Source organism: Fusarium falciforme, chromosome 13 (genome assembly GCF_026873545.1).
Source record: "Fusarium falciforme chromosome 13, complete sequence".
Classification (NCBI taxonomy): domain Eukaryota; kingdom Fungi; phylum Ascomycota; class Sordariomycetes; order Hypocreales; family Nectriaceae; genus Fusarium; species Fusarium falciforme.
In genome coordinates, this window is record NC_070556.1 from 1,892,286 (window position 1) to 1,914,254 (window position 21,969).

At 51.7% G+C, this 21,969-nt stretch overlaps 2 protein-coding genes across 2 annotated transcripts; both read left to right on the forward strand.

The window, feature by feature from the left end:
- Nucleotides 1–1,929: 1,929 nt before the first annotated feature.
- Nucleotides 1,930–3,504, forward strand: NCS54_01494600 (Hypothetical protein; the record flags this gene model as incomplete). The annotated part of the gene is made up of 5 exons (XM_053160066.1): nucleotides 1,930–2,125; nucleotides 2,186–2,293; nucleotides 2,357–2,538; nucleotides 2,626–2,921; nucleotides 3,036–3,504. 5 exons carry the CDS (start codon nucleotides 1,930–1,932, stop codon nucleotides 3,502–3,504), a joined length of 1,251 nt encoding a protein of 416 aa, XP_053016041.1.
- A 6,168-nt stretch (nucleotides 3,505–9,672) lies between these two features.
- On the forward strand, nucleotides 9,673–21,097 carry NCS54_01494700 (Hypothetical protein; the record flags this gene model as incomplete). Its single annotated transcript, XM_053160067.1, has 5 exons — nucleotides 9,673–12,291; nucleotides 13,147–13,532; nucleotides 14,307–17,440; nucleotides 20,209–20,424; nucleotides 20,490–21,097. The coding sequence occupies 5 exons, from the start codon at nucleotides 9,673–9,675 to the stop codon at nucleotides 21,095–21,097; spliced, it is 6,963 nt and encodes a 2,320-aa protein (XP_053016042.1).
- Between the last annotated feature and the right edge of the window lie 872 nt (nucleotides 21,098–21,969).

Genomic DNA, 21,969 nt, shown 5'->3' on the forward strand with positions numbered 1-21,969 from the left:
AACTAATGCACGTCGACGGAGAAGATACTGCAGGGTTGTGACTGCAAATGAGTGACAGCTGCTTATGTGCTATGCAATAAAAGAGAACAATTCACATACTAGAGATGATAGATCATGTTTTCTGATGCCTTCAGCTTGCCAGCGAGTCACTTTGGCCGGGGACGCCAATACTTGCTAGATACTTGGGTTGTAATGAAGACAAAGGGCTCTCCCTGCACAGTTTCACTACCCGGCTAGGACAATTACCCTGCAACCCGATGTATTTAATTAACTTCTCTCCTCGCTCCTCCTCCACCTCGGGCTCAGCCAGCCTTCAAACCGAGACACTGCCCAGATTTACTCTCGGCAATCCTTGAAGGACGAGGACAATGCGCCACAAACGAAAGACAAGGACGCAGCTCCGCCCATGATGTCTCAAAGTAGAATCTCAGCCAGCCATAAAGTCGAAAGACTCTGTTCCAAGCTATCTCCTGACCGGAATACATGCCAGAAAAGTGCCTAGCGCTCATTTGCAGGAAGCTTATCGTGTCGTTGGACTTTCCGCTGCTCGCTACAGAACGTTAAGCGTGTTCGCCAATGTGACCAAATTGGAGTGTTTGGTTGGCGGCTGGCCTTGGCCCTTTGGTTGGGCCGGACGGGCTACAAGACTGGCAGGTTGGGCATCACAGTGTCCAGGGCTAAATCAACCGCAGCCCGGAGGTGACGCTTTGTTCAGCCAGCCACTCGTCCCCACCTACACGCTTCGAGCGCAGTTTGTATGCAGCCTCTGTGAAACCATCATAGTGCCACTCGGCCATACCGAAAGGTATGTATGCTCTTCATTTCAGCCAGCCGCATTATCAGAACAAACTGAAAACGCAGTAGCAAAGACTTACACTTACATCTAACGAGGTTCTTTCTAACAAGAGCTACACCTAACGCATAACTCAACGGCTATTGTTTATCGGTATTCAGCTCCCTATTCTAGAGACCGCTGGGCCCTGGGAGCGGGGAAACGGTTAATGGACTACGTAAATAAATAGAAGATTAGTTTGTTATCTAGACTGGTAGGGAAGCTAACCTAGACATCTCTTTTCACCGACATTGTCCGAAATTCTTGCTTTTTCAGACTGCGGCTGACTGCGGCTGAGCTCGGCCGAGTTCACCACGGTCCAATAGGGGCTGCACACACATTTCAGGGCTTTCGCAAAGCCCAAAGGTAGCTAGTAAGTGTCTCAGTAGAATATAACCCGGCCATGCCACTCACATAGTGGCGCCGCGTGAGACATGGTTCGCCGCAGGCCGGGCACTGGCTCTGGTCCAGACCTTTCAACGCTTCGCAGGACGCAGACAAGAACATTTCTTGGTTGTACTGCTACAGTACCTATGATGTTCACTCTTGTCCTTGATGGACCGATCGTGGGATTCGCCGAAGTACTCTGACATACCAAGGTCACTGGTCGGTAACATAGACCCCAGCAACGACAATTCCTCGAGTTTGGGTAGAAGAAATCCTATCGACGTTGTGTTTTCTGTCTATCCCGCCCACAGGCTTGCGACTCCCGCCCGTGTCATACGCGCCTAAGATGCTTTTGTAGGTTCGTGCTGAGGGGCTGCTGATAGTGTGACTTGCCGAAGGCTCCCAATCTATAGAGTAGCCCGGGGGCTTGCAGATTGGCGTTCTGAAATCACTAGCAGCTGACATCAGCTAGCCCTTCAAGCGGGAGACGACGTGGGGACGAGTGCAAGCGACGATGTTTAATCACACTGAGTAGAGGGAGGGCCATGTTTTGTACAGAAAGAATCTTGTATAAAGCCTCAGTCCTCCTCCCTTCCCTTGCAGCGGTCAGACTGAACAAGCAAGTCAAACCATCAAGATCAGCATCAGCACCATCGGACAAGTCATCCATCCGTTTTTATCCACTCCATTGTGTTCACTCGTCATCCATCATGCCTACCACATACAAAATCTACTTCTCCAACTTCTCCGGGTTCAACAACAACTTCGCCTTCTTCAGCGATTCCCCTATTGTCGTAAACAACGGCGGAAGCCCTGTTTATGGCAACATTGTTGCGAGCCAGTATGTTCCGGCTGACAATGGGGACACCACCTTCGAGATCGACGTAACCAAGACCTACTATGCCTGTAGGAGCTCATCATCTTGTTTCTTCGCTTTCAGCCCCACTAATTCACATATCTTTCCAGGGACCAGCATCTGTAAAGTCGACACCTCGACATTGCCTGGAAGGAACGTCGAGACAAAAATCAGCAACTCGAAACTTGCCACGTTGGGAACGCCCGGCTCGCCAGGAAGTAATGAAGTCCTAACATCCACTTTTGGGCTTGACTGTTTTAGCTAACCTTTCATTCCCGCAGGCACCTTCAAGCTGATCGACAACGGTGGCAATCCTACCTTCGATGGCAGTTCGATCACTTACGAAGCTCCTGACGGATCGTTCCAGATTTCTGCTGACGCAAACGCCTTTATGCCAGACCAAAATTTTATTTGCGGTCTGGGTTCTGTTGATGGAAATGGCCAGAGAATCCCGGTTGCGACGGTACGAAGCTGTCTCTTTGCCACTCCTGCCAGCTAAGAGTGGAAAAATGAGTGAGAATTTGAGCTAACCGTTGGTAATTTCCAATAGTTCGCAGCGCAGCCCAACACAGTCGCGACCATTACACCGAAGGTCAAATTCTACATCGCTCAGTACTCGGCCACGCAGGGTACTATCATCGATGTGTCGATCTTGTCCAAGCAGGCTGCTCCAATCGACTTCACGGGCAAGGCGACCAACGCCGCCTTTGTCACGCAAAGCTCGGGAGGCTCCTTCAACATTAGCTATGGATCTGCCAAGGCCATGCTTGAGCAGTCGCGGGCTTGTGCCGCCAAGCCGAACGGAGGGTTGTCCAACGCTCAGTACCAGGAGATGGCCAAGCTCATGTAAGTCCTCTATTGCCGCTTTCGCCCAACCCCCCATAGTACTTGCTTGGGAAATTTCTTCTCAAGGAATCATTAAGCACATGCTAATGTGTTCCTTCTAAAAAAAAAATATAGCCAGCTTTTGCAGAAAAACCTGGATATGGCTACTCTGTATTTATGCAAGTTCACTTGGGCTGACAGAGCCACCCAAGCGGAGAAGGCTACTGCAGTCAACACCGTGGTAGCTACAATGCTTGGGCTTGGTTACACTGTCACGGCCCAGCCATCTGGACCGACCTACACCCCTGCCGTTTTTGGTATCAGGTCGAACAACACTATCGGCGTCGTCAGAAATGCCTGGGCGGATGCTGTTCATTCGCTGGGGTTGATAGCAACCGACCCCAAGACCATCAATGGCAGCTTTGCCGAGAACCAGAACTGTGACTCCAATGGGCACGGAAAGCTCCACGGCATCGAACAGGTCAATGGAAACGGGAACACTGACTCCCAGCCATTCAACGAGAATGGGTATGACTCGGAGCAGTTGCAGGAGATCCTCAAGAGTGCTAAGAGGCTGGGCGGGTTCAACGTGGCTGCGTGCTAAGCGGGCCTGGCGATAGCAGTAGGACACAACATGTTTCTGGGTCAACTCTTTATGTGGTCGCTCTAGTTTGTCTCTCGGATTTCTCCTTTTCGTCATTTTAAGGTCGGCCTATGGTCCTATAATAGCTCGTCGCAGACTTGCCAGATTTACCAAGGCGCACCTAAACAATACCTGCTAGTAACACACAATCTCTATTGCTTTTGGATAGTTGAACAATATACGACTCGTCCGCGCAAATATTGGCATTAATAGCCACGTGAGTTTTAGGCAGAAGCTGACAATTCATTTTCTCTGGGAGCACGAGCGCTTCTGCAGCGTTCGTCCACAGTCGGTCATGATCCCCCAACCCCTAAGATTGGCAACCCAGAAGGAGTGGAGGTACACATCCATCTCCGTGTTGGTCCTCTTGTTTCATAAATCACGCGCTGTTTGGTGTGGTGGAGCCATTTCTCGCTGCGGTCTCGGGTCGCAAGCATAAGACCTGGACTCCCGTCACCATCGTACCTCAACACCAACTGCATATTCACTCCTGTCTCATTGATTTTGATGAAAATGGACCATATTTCTCGATACCAGATCATTGAGGCCTGTATAATGTCAAGCCTCTCTCTGTTCTGTGTCTGTCTTTTCACCTTCATAACGTCCAATCTCGAGAGGTTGATGTTCCCACAGTGGCTCCTTTACATGTCAATCTCGACTGTGGGCTATCGACTTCCGGAAAGTTCACACAGGAGTCCTTATCCCACGGCTGGAGACTCGGAACTCGGGTTGCATCCAAGTCGCCAACCAAGCCTCAGCCACAGCCGCAGACAATATAGTCCAATAATAGAATATGGTAGAACATAATGATGAGATGCTCGCTCGATTCGACGGGCCAATCTCGAGCAGCTCCAGGAAACCGTCCCGATCGTTTCACCTGTCTGCTGATTTTGTAGAAAGGCTCGATTCTCCCGTTGTCGTCGTTACATACCAACAACTCGCCCTTTAGGATGCACCGCTTCTTAATCTTGCAGCCTGCTGTGTCAAGCTCAAAGCCGTCCCTCAGTGCCCGATGAATTCCCATGCGGTCGCTGGTCGAATCTCTCCCACTCTTGGAGAAAATCTTTATGCCGGATCCGGATTTGTTCAGGTCAGTATGGATTTGCCAGTATTCTCCGTCGTACTTCCTCTCCATACTCATCCGTCTTGGCCCAGCCAATTGGCAGCAATGCTTGATGCTCCTTGCCTTTTCGTAAGTCGCACGCGCAGTTATTATCCAAACCTGCGGCTCTAGCTCCCTACTGGCGACTTCCTTAGGCTCATCGCAAGTATCCACGGCTGGCTGGATGGGCATATGCCAGATAGTCGGGCTGCCTAGGAGCCCTACAACAGCTGGGATTGAATTTTGAAAGCGAAGGAGGTCAGGCAGGAGAAAATGGAATCTGCTCATTACAAGCGCCTCTGAAACGCGGGCCGGGCCGTAATTCTTTGATATCATGCGAATCATCCATTTGGCCTCGGAGCTCTGCAGGACTCGGAATACTTTCCGAGGTAAGTCATCTGCACGGCTTAATCCGCCATGCTTTCTTGTAACTCTTTCCCGTAGGCTAGCAGACGAGAACGATGACAAGGCTGCAACCTGATCGAGGACATCGTCGATTTCTTCCAGAGTTACCTCTGGGCCGGCCCTGGATTCGCAGTCTGTTGTAGCCATCACGCGCTCGACAAAGAACGCAAAGTCTAAACAGCCACTGGTTTTCCATCTCTGAAGATCCTTCATTCGGGATGATCCAAGACACTGTGCGCGTTGTATAGCCCTTTCCAGTTGTCGTACTTGCAGACCAAAGATCCGGTCTGGTCTGCGTTCGGGAAAGAGACACGACAAGAATGCAACGGCTTCTGGGCCTCGCCGTGGAATGGTTGCATTGTGTTTGTTGAACCAGACAAGAATGGTGTCATGTTCCTGGATCTTGCCGATGCTTGATGACCTCCTGGAGTTCCCCTCGAGCCTCTCGAGGAGATCGCAAAGCAATCTGAAGGGAAATGGCATGCGGAAAAAGATGGTGATGAGAAGGTGAAGGTGAAGAAGTAGGCACCCAATTCTCACGGAGTGCACCAATGTGGAGGGTAGTAGGGAGCTTTGCTGATATCTGGCTTTCATTGAGGAGTCGGTCAGCTGCTTATATAGCTGGTCACTCACCAAAGTCTAAGCCGAGACGCCGCCTCTCTGCAAATGGATCCATGTCCAAGCAGCATACTTTTGGATTTGTCATGCTTCCCGGGGCTGATGTTGTCCGCTGAAATCACCTGAGGCCATCTCACAGGCATAAACTCCCTTGGAATGCCTCTCTTCCTCCGGCATGGGAAGGATGCATGAATCCTGGGCTCATACGTCACAGGTGAGGCAGACTTCGGGGAAGCCGATGCAGGGAGAGATGAGAGCTGCGGTGCATAACAATGAGAGAAAAGCGCGACTCATGACCAGGTTGTAGGCATCAACTTGGACCGAACCGCCCAGCTGGTCAGTTCTGCCGCCTGACAGCGATCTGATCTAGTTCCTGTTGCATTCCATCTCAGACTCCAAGATCTCGAACGGCTTCTCCATTGGAGACTCCGGAACCGTTTCGCGAAGTCCTTCATTCTGTAAGAGATCAAACGGTTCCAGCACAGACACCAACGTGGCCAGCTGGTCAGGGGCAGATCGCATGAACGAGGCCGTAGGCTTCGACCAACCTCAAAGCGACCCATTCTATACTTGTTGCCTACGGCAAACGCCCCTCACGTACCTAAAGATAGGCCACTTGGCGCTTTTCATGCCAGATGGAACCGACTTGCCGTTAATATGTTAAACGGGAATGCCCGGTGACGCCTCCTGGATATAGGGATTTTATGATGGATCAAATTTGAGTTTATGTGCAGGAGATATCGCGATGGTGGATAACCGATGCAAGGGCCCGCGGACGTGAATCGCAGGAGAAAGGAAAGGGGTTAGGGATGTGAGGACATTAGAAGCAAATTAAGGACACAGGGATGAGAACTTGGTTGCTCAGCTGGTCAGGGTTGACGTGATGTACAACGCTGCCTAAATTAATATAACTGGTCCAGTTCCAAAACATATTCATGCCTTCTCAGTTAGGAAGGGCCGTGTTCAAGCATCATACGCTCCTTCCCCTCATCGGTCCCCCGAAAGTGATGCTGGCTGCTGTCACTCCTTCCTTTGCCTTCTAGAGTCCACCGAGATGTTCCCTCTCGAGACACCATTCATGCGTCTCAGTCAGAAGATTCACCCTCCTGAATGCTAACCCCACTCTCGTCTATGACCGCCAACGGTACTAGCCAATTCCTTCTCGCCACTACCTTCTCGGGCGGCTACGTCCTCATGATTCAAGGCTTCATATCCCAGGGCAACTCCAAGGCGAGGCAGATATCTGCCGCACCAGGATGCGTGCTGGAGTACTATGCGCATGAATGGATGGCCGGAGATATGACGCGTGGTTAATCTGTAGGGAGTAGTGTGGGTCAGGGAGCGAGGCTAGTGATGTGTACTTCTGTACACGTACGTACAGATGTACTGTATTTTGGCACCTGTACGTACGTACAACTTTTCTGTACGTACAAAATTGTACCATATAAATTTCTTCCTTCCTTTTTAGGTAATAGTTGAGTACGAGCATTCGTACAGTCCTGGTTTCCTGTCACTCTAGTCTCCAACCACTGATTCCACTTCAGTACCAACCCCCAATATATCACCTGTCGACTGTAATACACCTTCCCACTCGAAATCTCCATTAGTAGAGGCCATCACACCATCCATCCAGACCTTCCTACCCTGCGCGTTCACAAATAACTCGAGGTACGAATCTTCAAGTTCCAGCCAGTCCTTCTCCTCAAGATCCACCCACCGCTTTTTATGCGCGTACTTTTGATCTTTAATGCGGTCTAATACGCGGTCGTTCATGAAAATGAAGGCCTGCATATCCGCGTGTACGGGTGTAAGGCGATTTCGAGCCTTCGTGTGTATGAAACTGATAGCAGAGAAACTTCGTTCTGAAGGTACCGAGTTTGCAAGCGTGTTCATTACCTTGACAGCCACTCTAGCCAGGATTGAGCCCTGGTTGAGGAGGCACTGCCACGCCATTGCTGGCTTGAAGCCATCGTCGTATACAGCGCTGTGCTTGTTGAATAAGCCATCCGGGCCGCCTGTACGCATTCGGAAGTGTGTGAATTCAGAAAGAGCACGGTGGTACTCGTCGTCGTTTTGTAGCTGCTTCCGCAAATACTCTTGTACGCGTGCAAAGACGCTAGGCGGAAGTTTCGAATTTGGACCTGTTGTATCAGGCCGAAGGGCATCAGCGATCCAATGTATATCGTACGTTTGCTTATCAAGCCTGGCTTTAAATATAGTGTCGACATCGTCCCACGGAATGCCAGGAAACTGATCAGCCTCTCTCATCTCAGCCCATATGCTTTTGATTTGCAGCCAACGATTTACGACGTGTGCGATTCCCGCCCCATCAGCCTCAGAAGCGTGTTGGAAGTCGTTCACCGGCTTCAGCACAGCGATGGCAGCCTCAAGTTCTAGCCAGAAGCTGCTGTCTTTGATGATCCGAACCGCTTCGGGCAGGAGAACGGGGCAATCCTGAGATCGCAACTCGTCCCGTACATCCTTTCGAACAGACCAGTCTCTGGCAGGGTCTCGAGAACGGAGGAGGGAGAAGAAAGAATTGTACTGAGAGCCCCAGCGTGTAATTATGCTGTTCGAGACGAGCAGGTTAGCATATTGATTTCTCAATCGCAACTGACAATTTAGCGGTACCTTCTGATCAGCGCGCGAGTTACTCCGTTCCACCTTGCGCGCTGGCACATTCTCAATCTCTGTAATTGCAACTTAGACCGTGAGAAGAACACGAGCAGGGTGCTGACGTTGTTAAAGAGATTCTCGAAGAAGGGAAGAAGAAGAATATCTTTAATCAGAAGCTGAAGGCCGTGAGAGTCGCACAGAGAGAAATTGATATGTGAGAGCTCCGGGAATCTCCCTAGCATGTCGTGTACAGAGCGCATCGTGTTTTTGGTATCTGTACAGATAGAGTTGATCCTGGATAGATCGCCGCTGCACAGCTGCTGCATTTCTCCCCATATCAGCCGCACCCAGTTCTCCGCCGTGTGCTGTTCGTCTCCCGTATCAAGGGTTTTCCAGTAGAATGCCGGTCCATCTGGTACCTGTACCGAGATATTAACGATCCTGTGGCCCGAGACATTATCGGAAGCGTCAAATATGATGTTGAACCATTCCGAGTTGGCAATACGTTTGAAAACCTCGTCATAGATCTCCTGATAGAACTCGGGAAGAATTCTCGTGATAACGGCACGGCTAGGGGGCTTCCAGCCAGGCTTAATGCGAGTGAAGAAATAATGCCAACGACGGCTCTCAAAGAGGCTGAAGGGGCGACCGCCGGCGATTACGGCAGCGGCGGCATCATAAGCGAAACTGCGGCTCTCATCCTGGGAGATACGCTGAATTCCGACCTCCGTTATCTTCTTTTGTACCGCTTCGGAGTATGAGGGAAGATAGCCAGCGTTATCTCGAGCTTGACGCTCTTGTCGTTGTTTAGCTTGCCATTTGTCACACGTAGCGAGGTGCTCTTTCGGCCTCCCAACCGAGGTCGCAGCAAACTCCTTCTGGCAATGACGGCATCTGTACCGCTTGCTTTTCTTGCAGTCAGAGCGTCCAAGGTCGATAAACTGTCGCCAAACGAAGGCAGCGTCAGTTTTGATGGGCGGCATCTTTTTGACGATACCCTACTGTACCAATTACCACGGGTAATGGCCCCAATACCACTTTTTGCGGCCCGTGCACCTTCCCCTTTCGGTTTTTTTTTTTTTTTTTGGCTTTGGGTCGGAATACAAGAATATTTGGTCCGTGCGTCCTCTCCAACTTCCCAGGACCCCGGCGCTGATTCCCTGTCACCGCAAATAGGAAGCATCTTTTGTATGGCAAAGCGTGCGCCGGAAACTCAATTGTAATGAATGTAATTTGGGAGCTTTGCTGTCATGTCTCCCATTCACATAATCTCATGAGACCTAAAAACCCGATGCTGGCATCCATTCCACTTGACGTCCTTGATCAACGCTTTTTCCCCTGCATCATCCTCTTACTGACTGAACCGGTCACGAGACAAACAAGGCACAATGTCCGACGATGCAGTGTTTTCACGGGTCAATCTCTCCATCGATGTTCATGCTCGAGTGCTCATATGTTGCCACGACGTATGCCGCGTTGCCCTTTCCCCCATCCCTGCTCAAGTCAGCCAGCATCTCCGAAAGAAGCATAATATACCTGCTGCTGAGCGACGTCTGGTGACCGATCTCTTGAAGGCTCGCATCCCACCACTACAGAGTCCATCTGAAGCTCTTGTACGACAAGATGGCTCATCCCTAGACCCGAACCTGCACCTCGTACACGGGTTTACGTGCAAGTTCTGCATCGAACGTACGGGCAGCTCGCAGGTCATGTCTCGTCACATAACTTCGGCGCACGAGAAGCAAAGACTCCAGCTGGGAGTGCGAAGGAAGGCCATGTACGAACCTGTATTCCTTCAAGCGTGGACTAAAAGTCCTTCGGGAGGACGTTACTGGATTGTCGAATATGGCGGGTCTACAACCAGACCAGTCGGAGGCAAGGAAGTTTACGACCATCTTAAAGATGTTTTCGAGCGTGAGAGAGGCCGACAGAAAGGCTTGTCAGGTGAGGACTTAGCGAATGGGATTGGCACCACTAGGGACTCACAACCCACAACATTCACGGATCTCAGGCCCTGGCTGGAGAGAACCGGCTGGGAACGGACTTTTGAGGGAATCGACCGAGAACTGCTGAGAAACCTAACCACCGCGCCCTCTCCTGCGACTTCACACCGGGGCCTGATACTGAAAGGCAGTGGTAATCGCTCTGGCCATGTTCGTTCCGATGAACGGACGATAAGCTCGGCGGATGACGAACGCAAAATCACTGCTCTTATCACCGCCGTGGACGTGGTAATGGACCGCTGCGAGCAAACGGCGCGGACAACAGGCAGAAGTCTTCTATGCTGGTTGCGTAGTGTACGTCCTCACGGGTGCTATGCTAAGCCATTCACATTTGTGGGAAAGGCGGCAAGCAGGAGGAAATATATCCGTCTCCTCAAACGCTTTGTCGCTATGGTCTTTCGAGCTTATCGCCTACCTGCGGGCATCCGACAGCGCCAGGCCGGCATCCGTTTCAAGAAATCGCAGCTTCGATTGATATCAGCACTGTGGAACCACGAGGCTTGGACCCAGCATGATGCTTTGACCGAGCAGCTCTGGCGATCTATGAAGCTATCTGACGGGGCCGATATTGAGGTTGACTGGGATGTAGAGAGCACTGATGGAGAAGAAAATCGCGAAGATGAAGACGAAGATGACAGCGACGATCAGAGTAGTGCTATGGGTTCTGGCGACTCTGAGACCGACGATATGAACGATGGGGAAGAGGAGAGTGAAGGGGAAGATCACGATCAGAACGAGGATCAGAACGGTAAGACTAGCGCGATGAGAGATTCTGGCGGGGAAAAAACACCACCCTGGATCGAAGAGGTGCTGGAATTCCTATTCGGACTAATCATGGCATTTTGTACGGAAGAAGTCATGGATGGCCGCCCAGATTCAACGCTGCTGGTGTATTTCAGTGGTGTCCTTGGATTCTCGGCTGATCTCACTGGTTTCCTTCCGGCCAGGTCATACACGTCTAACCTTGCGGCACTGATATACATACAGCGCCTTCTCTTCCTCGAGTACGCTTTACCAGCGCAGGGCTACCCTAGTCTTGGAATTGCGAGACGCCCTCGGACGGGTCAGATCGCACGGCTGCAGAATGTTCGTCAGGAATACCTTGTCCTCGGATCACAGTCACCGTTCGAAGAGTTATTTTCCCTACTCGCATTCGGCAGGGCAATAGCAGGCTCAGAAACACCTGCCTTCCTCCTCAAATGGAGCGATGACGGTCAGACTTTGTCATACAGAGACGACATTGCGGTTCACATGGAACAGTTCCGACGTCTCCCGAAGGTGCTTTTGGCGCGCGCGGAGTCTCTTTGTGAGCAGTTGATGTATGGATGGAAACCGCCATGCGATCTCTTTTCCATTAAGGACGACATGGCAAACACGACACACGGCTTTTCATTCGTTAGTCACCCGAAGAACGGGCTGGCAGAGGCTTATTTGGAACTCTCTTTGAAAGCTTGCACCAGTCAAGTGGGCCCTCTTTCGCGCAAAGGGCGATGGGATCAGAAGGCGATACTCGCATACCTGAAGAAGGAAGAAGCATTGCGCGAGATCCTGGCAGGTCTGATGCTCACGACGTGCGGAGGTCAGCCCCGTTCACCAGACCTGCTCAATGTCCGAGTGCGTAATCACAGGACTAGCGAACGTGGTCTCTACGTATACAACGGCTATATGATCTATGTCACTCGCAGCCATAAGGCAAAGCGTTCGACCAATAGGGAATTCATTGTCGCTCGGTTTTTCCCTTCTCAGGTCGGTCACTTGATGTATACACACCTTGTGTATATTCGTCCTTTTGTGGACATGCTTGCTCGAGAGCAACAGCCACACGTCGATGCCTGCTCTCCATTTCTCTTCCGGAGCCGGCGCGAGTCTGACAGCCCCCATTGGTCTACCGAACGCCTCACCAATACCATCAGGCGCTTCACACGAGAGGTTTGGGATCAGGGTATTACGCTGCGCCTCTTACGGCAGATCTGCATTGGGATCGCTGATAAGCACGTTCGTGAGGTGAGCCGGCCTTTCAATCGATTTGATGACCGGACGGATAGGGCGGATCGAGGAGTTGTATTCGCCTGGTCAAGCGGTCACCGCCCGCTACAGCGAGCGAGGACATACGGGCTTGATGGAGCTTTCCCGACCCATCTGCAGCCCCAGTTGCTTGAACGTTACGAATGGGTTTCAGTCTGTTGGCACGAATTCTTGCATCTGCCCAGCAGATATGCCTCCAGGCCTGCACACGCTGGGCCTGATCCTAGTACTCCACGGCTCGGTACACCTAGTGCAACGAGTCTCGACGATGACTCTCATAACTACTTGTTAATCTCGCCGCCTCCATCTTCTCCACTGGCTCCGTCATCTAGCGCTAAATCCTTCACGAGGAACGATAGGGGGCAGAACCTGTTGAAGCGCCGCCTCATAACCACCTCTCATCAAACGCCGGCGAAAAGAAGACGCGCTCAATTCGCGGGATCATCATCTTCCCTATCAGATCCACCAGACGGACCATGGAGAGGGTTTATGACTCCTATATTCGGTAACACGCGCGAGTTTGAGGGTGTAGATACGACAGATGAGCAGGAAATGATCATTTCTTATCTCAACAGGAAGCAAGCTGAGATACGTCCACTCAACGAGAAACAAGCAGAGATCGTCATTCCGACCGAGACCAGTGATGAGCTCTCCACGGCCCATCCATGCTTTGACCTCATCGATCGACTTAACTGGATCCATCAGACCACTGAGGATTGGAGATTTGTCGGTTGCGAGCTTTGTTTCATAATCCAGGGTCGACGGGAACCCAATCATGGATTAGACAGTTGCGGACAATGGCCCACTAGCAAGCATGCTAAGCGTATTCTGCAGTGGCTGACCACCCTGAAGATCCCGCGATACTATGATGTCAGGGGGGCCTGCAGCATATGTGGGCACGGATGGCTCGTTTGTGACGAGATGGCACGAGGAGAGCTAGCCCGTCAGAAAGCACGTAGTCAAGGGAGCAACAGCGGGAAGACAAACCTGATGAAAGAGTATGATGCTGTGCCTGATCCTGATGGCTACTGTATGAACAAACCAGTGGTTCGCAGAATCATCGCGGCGTTATGCGCGTACGATGATCAGATTCTCGGCAAGGTTTTGACGAAGATGACGCTCGATCACGAAGGCATCGATCTGGCTTCGGAGAGTCAGGCAAGGCACTGGCTAGAGCAGCGAATGCGGTCTCTAGACAATTGCTGGATTTCTAGGCTCGTGTATGTGCTAGACCAGCTCATCATGGCATATAACTTCCGTCAGTCGAAAAAACAGTCATTTGGGAGGGAAAAATAAAGTATTGAATTAGGAAGATAGAGACGAAAAAGTGGTGAGTTGCAATTGTATGACTATAAAGTTGCTCTGGAGTGGCTGGGGTAACGGTGTACCTTCTGTGCCGGACGTGGGTTGATTTATGCGTACATTTCCTTCATACTCACAATGTGATAGGGGAGGGGCTACATGGGTTACGAAGGAACTAAGGGATATATTCTACAAATAAGACTTTACTCCATTAGACGGTTGTGGGTTTTATAATTTGCCATACAACTTATGCGCCGGGCGGAGAAAGATTAACCAGGAAGAGTAGACACTAAAGTCCGGGGGCAGTTATACTTACGATGAGTATTTACTATGCGATCTAGGTTTTGTGAATTATAGGGCTCAGTACTACAAGGAGGATTTACTTAATGAGATAGATAAGTATAACGAGGATAAAAGCGAGGGACCCTGCATTACTATGAAGAGGAAATTATAGCACCATAGCTTTATTAACCGCTAGTAACATAGTGGGGTTAAGGCTTCAGAGATACTACGGCGGCTATCTATCTGGATACGGAATTTGGTAGATTTGGAATCATCGGAATCGGTAGTGGTTTCGAATATAGCTATAGACGTAATGAGAGAAGCTAGGTATAAGAAAATAAATAGAAATATAAACCCATGACTATTTAATTAAATAAAGAGCATTAGATGCTGATTTATTGACTCTGCAGAGCAGCAGTTCGGCCCGGTGCCGGTATCGAGTCGCATTTCCGGCACGAGCATCAAATAACAGGACAGACGCTAAAGGACATCAAGGACTACTACAGTACTATGGATTTGGCCGATCCGAAACTCAGTCAACTGCCGGCTGACGGTAGTGCGGCAATTGAACTGCTCGACGTACTACACGGTTATAGCTGCGCCGCATGCAGGTATCTCACAACGGCACGGGATAATATCACCCGTCACTGGAGAGAGACAGGACATGAGGCCGCAGAGAATCGATGGACTGAAGTTCGATTGCAAACTTGGATGCGTAGAAAGCATGCGCGGTACTGGATCGTTCGAGACCATAACGATATTGATAATGCGTCAGATGGTACCGGCATAACGAGAGATAGCGCGATGGAAAAGATCATTGCCGACAGCCAGGCCGAGCTTAAAGCAGAAGATGCCATGCGGCTCCGGAAGGGCGACTTGGAAGAGGATATGGACCGGGATTCGGCATGGGTGAAGAGACTAGGCTGGGTGAGGCACTTTGACTCCCGGGATTTGCTTGATATTTTCGAAGCAGCCGAGTGGATAAGGGCGAAGGCGGTGACAGCTGGGCGAGTCCGGCAAGAAGACGAGCAAGCGGCTCGGGAACGACAACTATTGCAGCGGCTTGGGCAAAGCTTCGATCGCGAGGTCGACCGCTGCTGCTGGCGACTTGATAGCGTGCCGACAGAGACGCTTCAATGGCTCGCCAGCATAACGGCAACAAGTCCGAGTGGAATGCCGTTTGGACGAAAAGGCAAAGAGGCATCGATGAGCAAGTATCGGTCCGTTGGTCATCGGTACTTGAGCTTTTGCTGGCGAGCATATCGCATAGGACGTGAAGAGGCGTTTGAGCGGTGGGCTATTCGCTTTACGGATGAGCAGTGGAGCTTGCTGCGTGATGTAGTAGACGAGCTCGAGGGCGACGGATTTCCCAGCAGTCATGATAGCGGCTTCTGCAGCGGCAGAGGCAGGGAGGATGAGAGCGATGACGACGACGATGAGGACAAAGACGACGAGGCGACGGATGACGAGGGCATGACAGCTCCGCAGCATGGAGCGCTCGACAGGGCTGTTTATTTATTTATTGTTGCTTCGATCAAAGCTCATGTCGGAGGCAATGCATATACGAACCCGCTGCTATGCTTTTGTGCAGCACTGGGCATCCGACCACGCCCGCTTGGTTACACAGAGCCGCACTTATACACCGGCATGCTGGCAGCCGTGCTGTGGTGGGCTCGGCTGTTTTTTTTGGAGGCGATGTTTGAGAACCAGCCCCGGGATCAAGATGAGCTCGGGGCAGAGACAGTGCTTGCATTTCGGGATCAACATGCTACATGGATGTGTGTTGGCACTCACACCGTCGTCAGCACGATCATTGGGTGGATGGCATATGGGAAAGGCTGGCGCAAGAAAATGGGCGGGCAGCCGTCGATACGATGGGCCGAGAACGGAGAGGCGTTGTTCCATAACGGCGAGCGGATCATGGTCGACGATTTCACTCGTACGCTCCGTGGTCAGGTCGTTGAAGCGCAGAAGTTGCTGGATCAACTGTTTGGAGGGACGTGGGAGAAGGTCAGCCAAAAGATCAATATGGGCAGGATTGCTGACAGCATGGTACGGCTAGGGGCAGGCCAGTCGTTTGCGACTAACCCGAAGAATGATTGGCTGGAACCCGGGCCGGCTAAGGCGATGAGGCTGATGGAACCGTCGATTTGGGACTCAGCACGAAACCGTTGGAAGCGACGTGGAGTCAAGAAGTGGCTTCGAGACTTGCGACTACTCCGTGAGGTGCTTATAGTGCTCGTGCACACATGGGGCGGACTCCCGGGTCGGGGTCCAGAGGTGACAACGCTGCGGCACTGCGACTCGTGGCAGCTCATACGGAACATCTTCGTGACAGACGGGCAGGTCATGATTGTCACAGACCGAGACAAGATGAAGGCGATCCGCGACAACGCCCGCAAGGTGGCACGGTTCGTCCCCGAGCTGATTGGGCGCATGATAGTTGGATACATAACGTGGTTAATACCGGCTGAACGGGTGCTACGGCGGAAGTGTAAGCTAGCCGAGCCGCGCGGAGAGCAGCTGGAATTCATGTGGAGAGATGGCAGCTCGCAGGTGTGGGATACCGACCGGCTCAGCAGACAGCTGGCGCGAGTGATGCAGGCAGGCACGGGGGTCAGGATTGGGGTGGGACGATACCGGCCGATCGCGATCGAGATGGGACGACGAATCCGAGGGCTGGTCGCGAAGCAGCTTGAGAGCCGAATAGAGGATGAGGATGAGGATGACAGCATCGATATCGATCCGACGACAGGCGAGCCGGTTGACTGTGGAGGAAGCTGGAATATTGTTTGGGATTTGCAGTCAACGCATGGGACACGGATCGCGAGGCAGCATTATGCCGTACATATTGGCTTCCCCGGGAAGCTGCAGCCGGAAATGATTGCAACGTTCAAGGAGATCAGCAAGCTATGGCATCAGTTTTTAGAGGGGGAGAGTGCAGAAGAGAAGGGGCCGAAGCGCAAGGGCAAGCGCAGGGGTAAGCATCAAGCGGAGGGGCAACAGGGTACTGACGGCTCGGCTCAGACGACCAGGCGTAAGCGGGCAAAGACTGACAGAGCGGGACGAGACGTGGAGGAGGACATGGCCGACGGGTTGCGAACGCTACTGGGACCGGAGGCGACTTGGCGGTCCGACAAGCAAGCCGAGAGCATGCGATCGATCATGTCGTTGAAGACGGGTCAGACAGCGATCAACGTGCTACCGACGGGGGCTGGAAAGAGCATATTGTTCATGCTGCCGGCAGTGATGCGGGAAACAGGGACGAGCATCGTGGTGGTGCCGTTCGTGGCGCTCATGGATGACTTGGTCACGCGAGCAACGGCCATGGGCGTCGATTGTATCCGGTTCAGGTCGTCACTACATGCCGGGCGAGAGGGCGTACCGCGGGCAGCACGGCTGGTGGTCGTCAGCGCAGACATCGTTTCCAGTGCTGAATTTTCAGGATATGCAGACGGGTTACTATGTGCAGGCTTGCTACAGCGAATATTCGTCGATGAGTGTCATACAGTCATCATGGATATCGGGTATCGCGCCAAGCTAGGTGAGCTACAGAGCTTACACCGGTACGGCTGCCCGATAGTATTGCTGACTGCAACGCTTCCGGTCGTGCTCGAGGAGTGGTTCCGCAGGGAGATGCTGGCTCAATCGGCAGTGATAGTACGGGATCGGACGACGAAGTTGAACTGTCGGTATCGGGTTGATCAAGTCAAGCCCGGGCGCGGGGCCGTTGAAAAGCATACCGTTGATGTTATACAGGAGCTCGACGAACAGATGACTGGCAGTCAGAAGGGGGTGATATACTGCCGGTCAAAGGGGCAATGCGAAGCTATGGCTGAGGAGATTGGCTGTGGGTTTCATCATAGCGGTATGGATGAAAAGGACCGCTATGAGGCGCGGACGGCGTGGATCGAGGGTCGGACAAGCCGGTGGATTGTGGCAACGACTGGTTTGGGGACAGGGATCGATATCGAAGGGATTATTGCAGTGGTCCACATGGAACAGCCGTACGGCTTGGTGGACTTTATGCAGCAGACGGGTCGAGGAGGGCGGCGGGCAGGGGAAGTGGTCAAGTCGATCATTGTGCATGATGGACGGCCGCAGCGGGAGGATCGACATCGCAGCTTCGTGGATGACATTGCAGTCAAAAAACACCCCGAACAGGTCCCGGTTAGGGTTAAAAGTTATGCGTCTTTGGGCTATCTATGCTACGAGCCCCAAATATTTTAGAACCCTACTAGTAAACTTGCCATTTTTCTACCCCGGACCCACCTAAACCTGGGTTTAGGTGTCCGTGCGCACCCGACCCTCCCTAAATAGGACATGCGAATCGGGCTCCCCCCAGGCTTGAGTCCTGGGGGACTCGATGGAATTCGCGCGGGTAGTCGACAGAGGCATTTTATTTTGTCAAAATTCAACCACAACGATGCATCTAGCGATATGTGTATAAAACGATAGAGAAGAAAGCAATTGATTGATCAATTTCTATAGAGTCATTTTTTATTTTATCGTTGGCTAACAGACACGCAAAAGAAAGCATCTAACTCGGTGTCGAGACGAAAGCATGGTCTGAGCTCAGAGGCTGCTTACGAAATATCGTTACTCCCTGGTCGCTTGGCCTAGACCTCAAACCAATGAAAGGAGGGCTTGGACCGGACGGTATCCTTGTTGGCCCCACAGTGATTTCCCGAAACAGCTAGCTGAACTGAGTATGAACAGGGGCAGTTCGATATACTGATGACTTTAGCCAATGATAGCATGGCTTGGACCGGACGGTATCCTGGTAGGCTCCACAACGATGTCCTAATCAAGGTAAGTTTCGTTTTGCCCATAGAACTGGCCGAGCGAGTAGTCAAGCAAGCACTGTCGAGACTAAACGACCGGATAGTAGCAGACATCATTGTATTGCGCACAACCTAGACTTTATCACCCTACATAGCATGAATTCAAGATGCAATACATATGATTTTGAGGGGCCGCTTGGTTCATTAAGAGGTTATCATGTATCCTTCGTCGCCGGGTTTACTTTTCCACCGCGATCGCTTGTCGCGATTGTTCTTTGCACCTACCCTAGATCGCCGTATTTTACCTGGCGGCGCTGAGATAGCAAGTGCTGGGTTGAGCTCTTATTTGCTTTTTCCCCTTCCCCCATCAGCTCGCAAACTCTCAACAAGCGCTTCCGTCCCTCCGAAGCCAGTAATCGTTTCTCAACCCTGTCAGCCCATCCAATTATGTATTGAGTCTCGAAATTAAGCTCACCCCTTTACCAGGTATATTGTAGAATACGCGTCGCACCAACACGTAGAGGGAGATCAAAAGTGAAGATGACCAAAACACCGCCGGAAGCATGCGATTTGTTCTGCCGTATCCTCTCGAGATCCTTCGCGCCCTGAGATCATGCCGCCTCCATCGGTTTCGGTCGAGTCCAAGAAGCAGAAAGAACGGGATCGTGGTAGAAAACGGCGTCAATAGTTGCGTCGGCAGGGTCAAGCGCGACAACTCCGGGAAGTTGACAGCCATGAAACCATCCGGCTAGTGAGCCAGGTCCATGACGTGGAGGACGAGGTTACCAGCCGTGAGTTGGACTTACCAATCTAAGATACCTCTTCCTGCTATCAAACTCACGGTCCCGCATCTTGTTAGATCGTCCACACGAGCACTCCCATCGAGGCCATCCTGCCACCTCGTCGGCCAGTATTCAGCACCTCCTACCAGAGACTTCTACTTTTCGAGATTCCTCTGTCAGCAACTATACTCCTCCACGATTATGTCCCCCCACAGCTGCGTCACTGGGCCCTCCAGTGACGCGTTCTCCGAGAGATATAAGACGAACGAGCGGTGCGTTTGAAGCCGTCGCTGATTCAACAAGCGCGGGAGAACCGTTGATGCAAGGGTCATCCGAGACGGCAGCTACCGCCGTGTCGGGTCTTTCGGATGCAGACGAAGAGGTGCAAGCAACAGTGGGTCATCCACGAAGAGACCCAGCCTTGTCGGAACGTGACCTCACACGACTCCGCGTCCGAGCCTATCGAGCCCGTCAACATTCGTCAAGGATTCTACAGACTGCCCAACCCCAGGATAATGCCCCTTTTTCAAACTGGATTGATTCAGAAAACCAGTGTTCTGCCCAGGATAATCCATGTTCTCCACAGAACGATCCGACCTTGCCTGTTCGTTTCCATCAAGGTGACGACGCACAACAGGCAACAAGCGACTGGAGACGAATTAATTCGAGCTCTTCGGCCTCTTCGACGACCTTGACCTCGGACTTTGCTCTCGCTCCGTTTGATACTAATGATCACTACCCCATAGCAGACGATCATTACCGTTCGCTTTCACCCGACCGCTCGATAAGGGAGGACCCAACATTCCCAGCCGCCGACCGAATACAGGTGGATCTTCCATACCTCGATAGCTTTATTGAGGCTCTTCAGGCTCAGGAGACACGGAGCGGCCTCGACTTCCTTGAGTCGCAAACCACGACATATGATCGTATCTTTAAAACATTGTTTACTGCCGAGTGTCACTGTAAGTCTGTCCCTCCACCGCATCGTGTGTGTTTAATCCCACCATCTGATAGGAGGCTTTTTCAGGTTCAGGTTCACATGAGACTCATGATCATGCACGGTCTCATAGCCTTCAAGAAAGGGCGCGGTTCCTCCAAAATTCATTACCACCGCTCACGACTGTCTTTGACGAGCGCTTTGCCCATGAAGCCACCAAATACCTTCGCCAATGGAAGGAATTTCTTTCCGATGAACCTGCTGAGCCTTTATCTTTCCACAAAACCGAAGCTACTCTGGAGCGTGGTCCAGCCCATGTCGAACGGCGGTGGGACGTCGATAGTATTTGGTTTGGGCCCAAGAGCCTGCAGGCTGTCCGCAAACCCGGCATTTTCCGCTTGTCTTTTATGCCGCCGTTCAAACGCAATCTGTCCACGGATCAGGTAATCCGGCCGCACGGCCTCGATCTTGCCACTAGCCGACATATTCTGTTTGGATCAGTGAACACATCAGGGGTTCGCTTTGACGTATATCTATTCTTCCCCGAGGCCTCCAAAGCGTCTGCATCACGCAACGGATTGTCTCTGGATCGCCAGAAGGACCTCTACGACAGTATAATCATCCCGGCGGCGTTTAGTAGCATCTCTGATCCTCTCCGCCAAGAACTTCCTAGTGCTACATACCAAAATCAACTTTAGTAGAGTTGATTTATTTTGCCCCACTTCACAGGGGGTAGAGTTGATTTATGCCGGGGGGTAGAGTTGAATTTCAGAAAATCACTCTACAGGTCAACAGGGGGGGTAGAGTTGATATTTACCAGGGGTAGAGTTCATTTAAGCAAGGGGTAGAGTTGAATTTATGATTGGCCATAAACCTTGTCATCCAATTGAGGCGCGTCATACGCGAGGAACGCTGGTACGCGTCGCCTGGGGCTCGTCGTGATTAGCGTTTAAGGGGAGGAACCGCAATCCGAAAGAAGTTGGAATTTTTAACTGTGGCACTTCAACTTTTCGATCACCACTGCGCCACGACGATGAGTTTTATCATAGAACGAGGCTCATCTAGTGCCATCTACCCGTTCGTTCTACTTCTTGAATACAAGCTCCTTGTGTGCCAGTTGTGCCAGTTTGGGTGTGTTGCAGATGAAGTTGCCACGCACTTGCGAACACGACATCACGACATAGACCCGGAAAGTCGGCGCAAGCTGGTGGAAACCATACAAAAATTGCCCTATGTGTTACGAAATCAGTCTCAGCTGGATCAGCTGCAGTATCCACCACCGACAATCGAGCCCATTGCTTGTCTCGGCGCACCGAAGCCGGATGGACTAAAGTGTCGAGCATGCGGCCTCATCCTACGTCAGGTTCAGAAAATTCAAGCTCATTGTGCCAAAGCCCATCAATGGGTCAATCCAAGGTGCAGAGGACGACCATCAAAGGGATGCCCAATACCTCCCACTGAACTGCCGTGGATCGAAAACATCACATGCCAACGCTTTTTCCCTTCCAGGGCGGGCAGCAGATGGTTTGAAGTCAGTCAAAATACCAGTCGGCAGAGAAAGAAGAAGAAG